General features: G+C 40.8%; 1 protein-coding gene across 1 annotated transcript; it reads left to right on the plus strand.

The window, feature by feature from the left end:
• The first annotated feature begins 3953 nt into the window (after positions 1-3953).
• neurl2 (neuralized E3 ubiquitin protein ligase 2) lies at positions 3954-5099 on the plus strand. The gene is made up of 2 exons (XM_034194160.1): positions 3954-4831; positions 4939-5099. Exons 1-2 carry the CDS (start codon positions 4096-4098, stop codon positions 5052-5054), a joined length of 852 nt encoding a protein of 283 aa, XP_034050051.1. The 5' UTR covers positions 3954-4095; the 3' UTR covers positions 5055-5099.
• Positions 5100-13328: the final 8229 nt, after the last annotated feature.

Here is a 13328-nt window from a genome sequence, read left to right on the forward strand (position 1 = left end):
TTCTGGATGAAGATGTGGTTGAATGGTGATTGTTTAGGTGATGTCCCAGATGGTTCAGACCACTTCATGTGGGTCCAAAACACTGGATTCTACAAAGAATTGCGCCATAACTGACTGCTTGTACATTAAGCCATGACCACACCCACAAACACCAACAACAAGAACAACAACGCGTGTGCGACTCTACGTGGATTTGACCGTTTTTGTGCTGATGTTCTACTCGCTGTTCCGGCACAAACTGAGATTAACACAAACTCTGGCTTTTAATGTGAAATCTGACAAATCACACCACCAGATTATGAAATAAACATTTGGTGGGGCAGGCGGCCAAGAAAGCTCATCGTCCTGATCCGCTGCTCATCATCAGAAACTTGGCAGATCTTCAGACTCCCTTCAGATGTCTTAAATTGTAATGTTGGTTATTCACCTCAAAATGGTGCAATAATACGTAAAGATGTACAATACAGCTCCATTCTTGACAATATTTAGCTGCAATTTTTTTTTTTTTAAAAAAGGGAGTGGAAGTGTAGCATTTCCATGACAACAAATCACTCACCACATTTATCAAGAAATAATTGTCTTGCATTTTTTAGCAACTTTCAATTGATTTATTAGCAAAAATTGACAATCCTATTTGAGCTTTATGTATTTCATCACACATTTCATATAATAAAAAATTGTACATGCATCTGGAAAATATCAGCATGTTTGGAATAAATATTTACTGTATGAGCATCATGGGAAATCACACCGTGGTGTTAGAGAGTAAAAAAATCAGAAAACTGTTGGGTTGAACAAATATCTGACGGGCGAGTTGATAAATCTGCTGACACCATTTTTAGAATCTTACTTTTACTCTGTGTGATAATTGATCATATCGCCTGTCAAATGTATGCGAGTGTGACATGTTTTGGATTTTAGTTGAATGATGAGGACTTGATGAGAGTCAACAGCAGTTTTGCTCAGTAAAGCTTCTTCTATGTGCAACATGGGATCCAGAGCAATAATACTGACTCTTAGATCCTCAGCTTTACTTTGAGATGACATTTCAAATGTGTGCAGCCATGCACCAAAAAAAACTACTACTACTGCAAATAATAATAACGATAATAACAATAATAATAATGATGATAATAATAATAAAGCAATCAAAGTTAATAAATGGAAATCAGAGCTGGGACTTACCAACAAAAAAGACTTTCTGCACAAAATAAGACAGCTGTCTTCTGAGATGTCGATCTTCTCTTGTGTGTGCAAAGACCACGGTGAAGTCTCTCTCTCTCTCTCTCTCTCTCTCTCTCTCTCTCTCTCTCTCTCTCTCTCTCTCTCTCTCTCTCTCTCTCAACCGGCTGCCAGCATCCCAGATGTATCTTGCACTGCCGAGAATCAGATCACCAATCTGATTATGAAAACCATGGCCCCACTGCATGATAATCCAGATTAAGTATGCTGCTGCAGGGCCGTATCCATGCACCAGGTCTCACACACATTACATCTAAATGCATTTTTATTAGGACAGAAAAAAAAATTATCATTTTGAAATGCACCATGCAAGTTCATGATGCTCCTCATCAGCACGCTCTCTCTCTCTCTCTCTCTCTCTCTCTCTCTCTCTCCTTCTTGGCCCACATAAAACAAGAAGAAAAGAGCATGTGAGAAATGGGGCAGCGATGTGCAGCTGGTGTGAGGGACGATAACCTCGATCCATCACTGACCGGAGCTGCAGCTGAAGCAAAAACACGAGGAGGCAACTAAGTGCTCCTCAGCATCTTTGTCCCACAGACCTCCAAAGAAAAGCAGCATTTAAACCACATACACTCAACAAAAATATAAACGCAACACTTTTGGTTTTGCTCCCATTTTGTATGAGATGAACTCAAACATCTAAAACCTTTTCTACATACATAATATCACAATTTCCCTCAAATATTGTTCACAAACCAGTCTAAATCTGTGATAGTGAGCACTTCTCCTTTGCTGAGATAATCCATCCCACCTCACAGGTGTGCCATATCAAGATGCTGATTAGACACCATGATTAGTGCACAGGTGAGCCTTAGACTGTCCACAATAAAAGGCCACTCTGAAAGGTGCAGTTTTGTTTCATGGGGGGGGGGGGGGGGGGGATACTAGTCAGTATCTGGTGTGACCACCATTTGCCTCATGCAGTGCAACACATCTCCTTTGCATCATCCGTGAAGAGAACACCTCTCCAACGTGCCAAACACCAGCAAATGTGAGCATTTGCCCACTCAAGTTGGTTACGACGACGAACTGGAGTCAGGTCGAGACCCCGATGAGGACGACGAGCATGCAGATGAGCTTCCCTGAGACGGTTTCTGACAGTTTGTGCAGAAATTCTTTGGTTATGCAAACCGATTGTTTCAGCAGTTGTCCGAGTGGCTGGTCTCAGACGATCTTGGAGGTGAACATGCTGGATGTGGAGGTCCTGGGCTGGTGTGGTTACACGTGGTCTGCGGTTGTGAGGCTGGTTGGATGTACTGCCAAATTCTCTGAAACGCCTTTGGAGACGGCTTATGGTAGAGAAATGAACATTCAATACACGAGTAACAGCTCTGGTTGACATTCCTGCTGTCAGCATGCCAATTGCACGCTCCCTCAAATCTTGCAACATCTGTGGCATTGTGCTGTGTGATAAAACTGCACCTTTCAGAGTGGCCTTTTATTGTGGGCAGTCTAAGGCACACCTGTGCACTAATCATGGTGTCTAATCAGCATCTTGATATGGCACACCTGTGAGGTGGGATGGATTATCTCAGCAAAGGAGAAGTGCTCACTATCACAGATTCAGACTGGTTTGTGAACAATATTTGAGAGAAATGGTAATATTGTGTATGTGGAAAAAGTTTTAGATCTTTGAGTTCATCTCATACAAAATGGGAGCAAAACCAAAAGTGTTGCGTTTATATTTTTGTTGACTATATGTATTTTAAGTCTGAGCTTGTTCTATCGTCAGGGGCCGATTCATCTTAATTTGAAGGGGGGGTGAAAATATTAATAATCTGTAGCCTTTTTCCTGCATTTTAAGGCAATCTGGAAAGTAAAATACTGACTTTCTAACAAGTAAGTTGCTCCTTCAGGGTCAACACAAGATTCAACACACGTTTTGCACTTGATACCCTTCCTGACACAACAGGTGGGTTTTGAACCAGGAACCTTCCACACTGGAAAAAAATGCAGACTTAACCACCAACTGTAACACACAGGTGTTGTTTTTAAGCATCAAAAATCTTCAGAGGACAGACTTCACTCAAATTAGCTCATTTATTTTGTTGTTTTTACCCCATAACTCGATAACATTCAGTCACAGATAGTCCAAACTATACCTTTTTGAAATCTTTACAAGGAGACAAATAATGTGGTACACTTTTCAATATGATCTGAGCATTTTTTAAATGTTGAACCCTGTGTTTGACCCCTGCCTGACTATAGCCACCACACTGGGATGGCCACCAAACATTTCTGGTGGTTTTTATGGTCCACTGAAGCTGGATTGTAGGTGTTATTTAGTCTGCTTAAGAGGTACAGAAAACCTGCTTAGCCCAAGTATTATATAGGCACAAACCTTTTGTCCCCACATGGGAGTCACATGTGACTACATACACAGATTTATGTCCCCACAACATGACCAATTCCAGTAGCAGACACAATGGGACAGAAAGGGTGTCCAAACTTTTGACTTGTAGTGAATGCACACACACACACACACACACACACACACACACACACACACACACACACACACACACACACACACACACACACACACACACACACACACACACACACACATACCTTACCATCTGCTGACAAGTGCAGCTGTTCAAAAATAGTCCTTCATCAGTAACTTGTGAGTGGCTGCAGAGCAAACAGTCTGAGCAGGACTTTGGCGTCTGTACAATGACCACGTTTGTTTAAAAACCCTCAAGACTTCTTGATGGATCTACTAAAGTTGTAAGTGGGATTTTGGTGTGTGTGAGTTTTTGTCAGCCGTCTACGTATGACTTGTTAAATTAAAGCCTCTTGGAGCTGACAGTCCAATCTGTGCCTTGTACTCGACCGCCTGCTGTGAACATGGAGCCTTTCCCTGACAAATTTATGGAATTCCACCCAATCCATGGAGTTAATGTTAGACTGGACCATTCAGCAACTCAGGCAACTCGGGTGGAAAGCTTTGGAAACGGGGTGTGTTTCAGCAAACACCCTCTGAATCCTGGTGAGATTTTTCTTATTGAGATTGAAGACAAGGAGCTGGGATGGTGTGGCCACCTCCGGATCGGCTTAACTGCCAGGGACCCCGGGACCTTAGAGGTAGTACCTGAATATTCCATCCCAGACTTGATGGATCTAGGTGACAGCTGGGTCTTTGCCATTACTCGCAACCATAACAAAGTCATAGAAGAAGTGGATCCTGAAGTCGGTGCTGATGGAGGGCTGGCTGGAGGACACAGACTCTGCGATAGAGGAGGAGACAATGCACCAAAAACTTTCTTCACTGACTCTCACTTGTATATAGAGAATGTTCGGATACCCAGAGACAAATTGGTAGGTCGAAGCCGACCTGGTCGCTACAGCCACATTTTGGATGACTTGTACAAGACCAACACGTTGCCCCCGACGGCCAGACGCAGCCGGATAGGAGTACTGTATGTACCTAAAGGGCCAGAGTTAGCTGACATGCACATTGTCATCAACGGTGAAGACATGGGAGCGTCTGCAAAGGGGATTCCCACCGTTCAACCTCTTTACGCTGTGGTGGACGTCTTTGCTGCTACCAAGTGCGTCCGAATTGTCCAGGTGGAGTACGGATGTGAGTGTAACACAACAAGTTTGTCTTCATGCAACGTCTTCGGTTACTGTATTAATCTCAAGTACTTGTAAGTGCTACACTGACTTCCTCTTTGTCTCTCGCTTTAGTCTCGTCTTTGCAAACACTGTGCCGACAGGCCGTCCAGAAGCACATCATCCACAGGATGGCCATTGATTGGCTGGAGCTGCCGGAAGCACTCAAGTACTACTGCAAGTATGAGTGAAGACTTTGGATGGCGATGGCATAATGCAATCAGCAACCTCACCGCTAGATGGCACTAAATCCTACACACTGCAGCTTTAAACAGTTGGAATTGACTCAAACCCGAGATGTCACTCGACATGTGTTTCATCAAATGAAATTTTCAGCTAAAATTGTATTTAGACAATTCTTTGGAGATCACATTATTTTTCTCAAATAAATTCAGAGCAGATCCCAGGTCTGTGTTTCATTCATTCCTGTGTTGTAGCTGAGTAAATCATCATTAATCCAGATTCAGAAATTTAAATTTGCAGAATTGTTTATGCTTTAAATGATGACATTCATAAATTGTGCTGATTTTTATGTAATAAGGGCCAAAAAGAAAATCAGCTATATCATCTTTAATTGCAATTTTCAGTTTAATTGCAGAAATAATGTGACACACTGGCAACAAAGAAAAAAATTCAAGAGGAATAATCACAGATTGATTTGATTTTCTCTGCACAGGCAGTCATAATCCCAGCGATGGGGATTCCATTAACAGAATCAGCTATCCAGTCAGTAATTGAGTCTGTAAAATGTCCATAGACATTAAATAAACAATAAAAACTATCACATATCAACATGTGACAGTTTCCTTTCTGACAGATACTGATGAGGATGACTGAACCTCTTATTTTGGGACAAAACGGCATCTTTTAACATGTAAAAATGACCATAACAAAGTAAATACAAACAGACCTAATGCTGCTTGAGAATCACTGCTAGCAATACAGCATACTGGTGGCCACTAGAGGTCGCTGTTGCCTGCAAAAAAAAACAAACAAAAGAAAACAAATAAGGTTATATGAAATTTCACCTTTTTTGACATCTGAAAAGTTTTTCTGGAGGTTTGTTGTGACGAAATATTGTGTGATTACAATTCTTCAACATTGCAAATCCAATTTCAAAGACTGTGACATAAGAACACTTGTTTCAGGAATAATCCAACTTAAAGTGCAGGTTACTAAAAGCAGACTTAAAGCTTCAGCTAAAAACTGGAGACAAACTCTGGAGATGATTGTGACATTGAATAACTAACTGCTGGAACTCTGTGACATCGGCTGTGTGATTATGGAACATTTGCTGGTTGTGATTCAGTGTTAAATCCTGAATTTTAGCCGTCACATTTGACTGAAATGTTCCAAACACAAACTGACAGTTTCCAAAAAGTGTCACTTGATGACTTTATTCCTTCACACTGTGAAGCTGACATTTTTTGGAGTTTTTAAATGTTAACATTAATATCCAACTGGCAGCCCGAGGGCGAGAAAAAGCCCATCAGTGAAGGTTTTTGGGTCATGTGACTATCCTGACTTATAACAGGTCAGAGAGATGTTGGCCACAACCACAGGCATAACTCAGGTTAGCCTGAACCCTTCACAAATAACCCGTGCACAGCAATGAAGGCTTCAGAAAACACTGAATCAAATAAACAAATTGCTTCACCAAAAACTGACCGCTTCAAAATGCTTAAAATGTCAACTGTTTCACAGACAGTAAGTAAGTAAGTAAGTAAGCTTTATTTATATAGCACTTTTCACAGACCAAGGTCACAAAGTGCTTCACACGATATAAATAGATAATAAAAACAACACATACAAATATAGAACAATAAAATAAATTGACACTAAAATGCCAGTTTAAAAAAATGTGTCTTTAGTTGCTGTCTAAAAACATCCACAGAATCCATTGAGCGAAGAGAACAGGGAAGCCCATTCCAGAGGCGAGGTGCCACAGCTTTAAAAGATCTGTCCCCTCGAGTTTTAAAATAAGTTCGGGAAACCATCAGCAGGTTCTGATTGGAAGACCTTAAACTCCTGCTGGAAACATAAGGCTGGATCAGGTCCTTAATGTATTCCGGTGCCTGCCCATGTAGAGCTCTAAAGGTCAGCACGAGGATTTTGTAATTTATCCTGTAAAAAACAGGGAGCCAATGTAAAGACTTGAGGACAGGAGTAATATGCATTCTCCTGTGGGCGCGGGTAAGAAGTCGTGCAGCAGAATTTTGCACTACCTGTAGGCGGGCCAGCTCTTTCTTACTGAGGCATGTAAAGAGACTGTTACAATAATCAAGTCGTGAAGAAACAAATGCATGCACAATCATCTCTAGCTCATTAAAAGCCACCATTTTGCGTAATTTGGAAATGTTTCGAATTTGGAAAAAACAGTTCTTAACGAGCTGCCTGATGTGATGTTCCAAAGACATCCCTCCATCCAAAATGACACCCAGGTTACGCAGGCTGCCTTTAACAGAGCTGCTCAGATTACCAAGGTGATTCTTAATGACAGACATAGCACTATCTGGAGCTACAATCAATGTCTCAGTCTTATTAGAATTCAACTGCAGGCTGTTTTCAGTAAGCCATTCTGTAATTTAATGAGACAACTAATGAGAGAACAAATTTTCTGTGCTTCAGTTGTCTTAAAAGAACAGTACAGCTGCAAGTCATCGGCATACAAATGGTAGGACACATCGCAGAACTGCTGGATCAGCTTACCAAGAGGAAGGATATACAGCAGGAACAAAATCGGACCCAGGACTGAGCCCTGCGGGACACCCCACAAATGATCAGCAGATTCAGACATCACATTGTTCACAGAAACACTAAAAGTTCTACCAACCAAGTAAGAGCTAAACCACTGTAATACAGGACCTGACATGTCAACCGTATCCCGCAATCTATTAATCAAAATGCCATGGTCAGCGGTATCGAATGCAGATGACAGATCCAATAAAACCAGCACAGAACATTTACCACTATCAGCAGCCATCATAATGTCACTAGCCACCTTCAACAGGGCAGTTTCAGTGGAATGAAACTCACGGTACCTGGACTGAAATGTGTCATAGATGTTGTTAGTCTGCAAAAATGATTTAAGTTGGACACAGACCACCTTTTCCAAGACTTTAGCCAAAAAGGGGGTCTTTGATATTGGCCTAAAGTTCTTCAGTTCCATAGAGTCCAATCCTGCTTTCTTTCGCCATGGTTCCACAACAGCTTGTTTAAAAGAACAAGGAAACACACCAGTCGACAAAGACATATTGAAAATTTTAACAATACAAGGCCCAATAGAGTCAAAAACATTCATAAACAATCTAAAAGGAACTACATCCAAAATACCAGAGGTTGGTTTCATTATGTTGATGACAGATAGACTGTCCTCAATTGTAACAAGCTTAAAAGAGGTCCAGCATTGAGTGGGAGGTCCCAAATACCGGGAATCACAACAAGAGGGCAATGAGAGCGGCAAACTATCTTTTATGACTCTGACTTTGTCAATGAAGAAATTAAGGAACTCATCACTACTTGTTTTAGGAAGAACAGGAGTTACAGCAGCAGCAGGTGACACAATAGAGCTGATTGTGTCAAAGAGCACTTTGGGATTTCTCTTATTTGAGGCAATCAGCCGATAAAAATAGCTTTCCCTGGCCTCCTCTAACATCTTATTTAAGGAGGATATTAGATCTCTTAAATGTAGCCTGTGGACCTCCAATTTTGTTGATTTCCATAAACGTTCAATCTGGCAACATAATCTCCTTTGATTCATAATCACATCATTGATCCAAGGACAGAATCGGCCATGGGAAACCTTATTAGCTTTAAGTGGTGCTATCTGATCCAAAATAATAGCACAATGGCTGTTAAAACAGTGCATAAAGCCATCAATTTCAGTAAATTCACTAAAAAGTAAAGGGTCAAATTTATCACAGAACTGCATAGCGACTGCGTCTGTGATAATCCTCCTCTCCACCCTAGTAAGTACTGATCTAGGCTCAGGTGGGGCCATCAGATCAAAGAAAACACAGCAGTGGTCACTCAGAAAAACATCCTCCACACACACATTGGCAATATGCAAGCCCAATGCAAAAACTAAATCCAAGGTGTGACCTTTAGTGTGGGTGGGGCCTGACACGTACTGCTTAAATTAAAAGCCTCAACCATTGATATAAGTTCCCTAGCTGGGCTGGAAGTGTCATCATCAATGTGTAAATTAAAATCACCAATAATCAAAACCTTTTCCAGACAAATTATAGATGTTAAAAAAATCAGTAAAATCCTTAAGAAAAGTCCCAGCATGACCTGGAGGGCGATAAATCAATATGCAATAAAATTTATTCGAGGAACCAACTTCCATCATAAGCGCCTCAAAAGAGGGGGCGTGTTCTGCGCGCGTGAGTCTGCATGTGTACCTGTCCAGGTACACCGCAGCCAGTCCTCCACCACGGCGGCAGGGGCGGGGCTTCCCAACAGCCAAGCAACCCACAGGACAGAGCTCATTTACATGAATGAACTCATTTTCCCTCTGCCACGTTTCTGTGAGGTAAAGAAAATCCAGGTTTTTCCTGACGAAAAGCTCATTAATAGAGAGCGCTTTATTTGCTAGGGAGTAATGTTCTGTCAGAGCATTGTAAATAAAGAATTTACATTTTATTTGTAATTATATCATTTGTAAATGAGAATTTTTCATTAATAATTGTAGTTCTGTGATAAACTGCTGACTTTGCCTCTTTCCCAGTGACTGCTCCGATAGACTCCAACACCCCGCCCCCCAACCCCCCAAAAAAACCTTAACTGGAATAAACAGATTTAGAAAATGCATGAAATAATTTATGTGTTTCATTTCCTGTTCTGAGCATTTTCAAAACTTGTTTGTGAAGCAATTGGATAATTTGCTGATTACAGTGCTTCAGATAATGATTCATCACTTTGAAACACTGGAAACAGTAAATGAAACATTTATTTCTCAAAAAGTGTTGAAAATGATCAGAAAAGTAAATTAAACAATTGTGTTAGAAAATGACTCAATATTCTGAAACCCTCAAAGGATGAAATGAAAACATTCCCGCCCACACACACACACACACACACACACACACACACACACACACACACACACACACACACACACACACACACACACACACACACACACACACACACACACACACACACACACCTTTTTGTCATAAGTCTACCTTTAGCCTTCAGACTGAGGTGTGTGAGGCACAATATGAATTCCTCTTATGAAATGAAACAGTGGCCTCTAGTGTTCATTTAGATATCATCCCTGTAGGTAGAGCTCCTCCCCCCACATCCTGACATTAGAGCAGCAGATAACTGAAACAATCCTGCAAATGGTGATACAAGCACCAAATTGGCACAAATACTCCTTTGATATTACTCTTTTGAAAAAACCGACTGGCCACTTCAATAGGCCGGCCAGGTAGGGGTCAATTAAAGAATTTCACAGGGGTCAAAATTTAAAAATGCTCCAATCATATTTAAAACTATGCCTCATTATTCATCTGAACATAAATATTCCAAAAAGGCATAGTTTGGACTATGTGAGACTGAATGTTCTGGAGTTATGGGGTAAAAACCTTAAGAATGGTGACAAAGGTTAACTTCAGTTTGTACAGGGGTCAAAATTTAAAGTTGCTTCAGTTTTGATTAAAAAGTGGTGCAAATTATTGGCTGAGTTAAAAAGGTTTTTAAAAGAAATAGTTTGCACCATGTGTCATACTTAGTTATCACATTACAGAGTAACAAATGTCATAGAATCCAATGGACATTGACCTTGTTTGACCTTTACTTTGGAGACCAAACATTCAACACAGTCAAACTATTTCACTTATTAATCCTATTAGTGCATCACCATTTGAAGGATTCCTCTGTAAATATTCTGTTATCTGCTGCACTACATGAGGAAAACAGGAGACAAATGATCTGATCATCAGTGAGTCAGAGTGAATATTTTACTTCTGTTGCTCTGCAGACGAAGCAACATGTTTTGAAGCACACGACTCAAACAAGCGGTGATGTCATGGGGCATCTCGTTGATGCTGATCACTAGGAACATAAACAAAACCCCATTTAAAAAAAAAAAAAAAACTAGTTTTAATTAATGAATGAAAATAATTTGATGAATAATTAATTTAATGTGTGGAAAAGAAGCTTTAAAGATGTGATGAATGACATGTTTAAAACCTTATTTATCCCATTTTTTAATATAAATATTCTTCATCATGTACATCTTTGAATGGTGGCATAAAATTACCAGTAATTAACAATGTAATGAGGTGTCCCCGTTTTCAACCACAGAAGGTAAATATTGTGCATAATTTATTTTAAATGGCCCCATGCAATTTATTTTAAAATATCAGAAGGTATAAAATCATCTATGCCTATAAAGAATTAATCCTTATTTTTATTATTATATTATGAAAGGGAGGTTTATAAGCTGATAAATAATTAGTCTCATTTAGAAAATAGAGAAGAAACCTTTCATCTTTTTTATTGCAATGGGACAGTTTGAGCATTTCAAATCTGATTTATTGTTTTCAATCAAAATTGAAGGATGCATAAAAAAATTAAACGTTTTCAGATCTGCAGACAATTCGAAAGTGGGATACAGACCAGCCTGTAGAGGGCGTAATCACCCTGACGGATGTCTTGCACAGCAGCTTTCCAAAGTTGATGAATAATTTGATTTGTCATATGGCTTTGCCTCTGGTGCGTGCTGTGAGTGTAGAAGCTGCCTGCAGATAATTACAGCCTGGATGTGTTTGTTAATTATGGATGTGGGTTGTTCCAGTAGCTAACGGGGCAGTGAGATCTCTCTGCAGACCAGCTGCAGAATATATTCCCTGGACTCTTGAGGTTGGCAGAGACCCTGAGGTTTATATGTGTAGCCGGGCTGCCTGCTGGAAGACTGAAGGCTGTCATTACAAAGGAAGTCGCCGCACATAAACAGTGCAACAATTTGCATCTCAAAGCTCAACGCACTTCTATTTATACAAAACCAAAATCACAGAATGTCGCGGTGGGCTTTACATTGTCCATAATATATCACATCCTCTGTCCCTGGAATTCTTTGGAGGTTGTGTAGGACTCACACAAGTGTTGCATTTGTTCCTCTTCTTGGACATCCAGGAGGATCTATGGGCCTCCAAGAACTTCAGCAACCTCACCATAAAAACTGCCATTTGCTATTAAAAGTCCTGTTTTTGAGCCTCACTTCCTCAACCCTGCCATCAGGACCTTTGTAATCTGGTCCTATGGCACCCCCTAGTTAAATGCAATGCGGCTTCAAACAAAATATACATGTCTCTGTAAAATATAACTGGCATGGATCAGAGATGAAAAAAGATGAAACTGGGACTATACTGGCTTGGCCTTAATGTTGTGCTTTTGCATTAAGTTTGTAACTGTTAGAATGGACTGAGGGCGCTGTCCCACTGGGGAGAGGATTAATTGCGCATGAATTGAGTACACAAATTGTGGCCGTTCGTTGTCGTCCGCAACAAAAATGGCCAAAAATGATTGCAGCAGCTACGTCTTTGTGGATCTACACAGCCGGACCGGCACTGACTGGCAGGTATATCACTTTCTGCCACATATAGTACTTTGGGTTTACATGACGTGTTTGTTATGTATTCACAGATTGTCCGCAAATCAGCTGCAAAGCAGAGGTAATAAAAACGCTTTATTCGTAGCCAATCTGTATGCATTCGCTACAACTTATTTTAGTTTGTGATGTGGACATGATGGACACGCAATATATCTGTTTTACACACTGTCCCAGTCCGCTGCCAAGCCGCTAATCCCCGTCAGTTGCGGGTATCAGCGGTTAACGGCAGATATACAGCGCATAGAGTGAGTATGTATTGTGTATGAATTGAGTATATATGGAGTATGTAAGGCGGATGTTATCCACATCCAGATTTTTGAGCTACTCAAAAATCCTGGCTGCGGACATGCGTGCCTCGGCGGATGATCACGGGCGTGTTCGGATGACGGCCGACTCATACAGGCATGTTACACGGATATTGCGGATGTTTGGTGAATATGGGCCAATTTTGTGGGCAGTCCATACGCAAATCCTCCTAAACGCCAGTGGGACAGGGCCCTAAGTAGCAGGTCACCCATCTGAGCCTGGTCTGTTTGAGGTTTCTTCCTCAAGAACCCCAGAGGGAGTTTTTCTTTACCACTGTTGCCTTTGTGTTTGCTCAGCGGGATTGGTAAGGTTAGACCTTACCCGTGTGAAGCGCCTTGGGGCAGCTTTGTTGTCATTTGGTGCTATTTCCATAAAATGAATTGAATTGAAAGCAGACATCAAACTATTTCCAGATATTTTTTCCACCATCTTGTATAAGGGATTGCCAGAATGTTCGGTGTATTTGCATTTTTGGATGAAAATTAAGTCTTGAAAATAGAATCATGTAGCCTTCTGCCCGGTGTCTTCTTTGGAT

Source organism: Thalassophryne amazonica, chromosome 18, assembly GCF_902500255.1.
Source record: "Thalassophryne amazonica chromosome 18, fThaAma1.1, whole genome shotgun sequence".
Taxonomy (NCBI): domain Eukaryota; kingdom Metazoa; phylum Chordata; class Actinopteri; order Batrachoidiformes; family Batrachoididae; genus Thalassophryne; species Thalassophryne amazonica.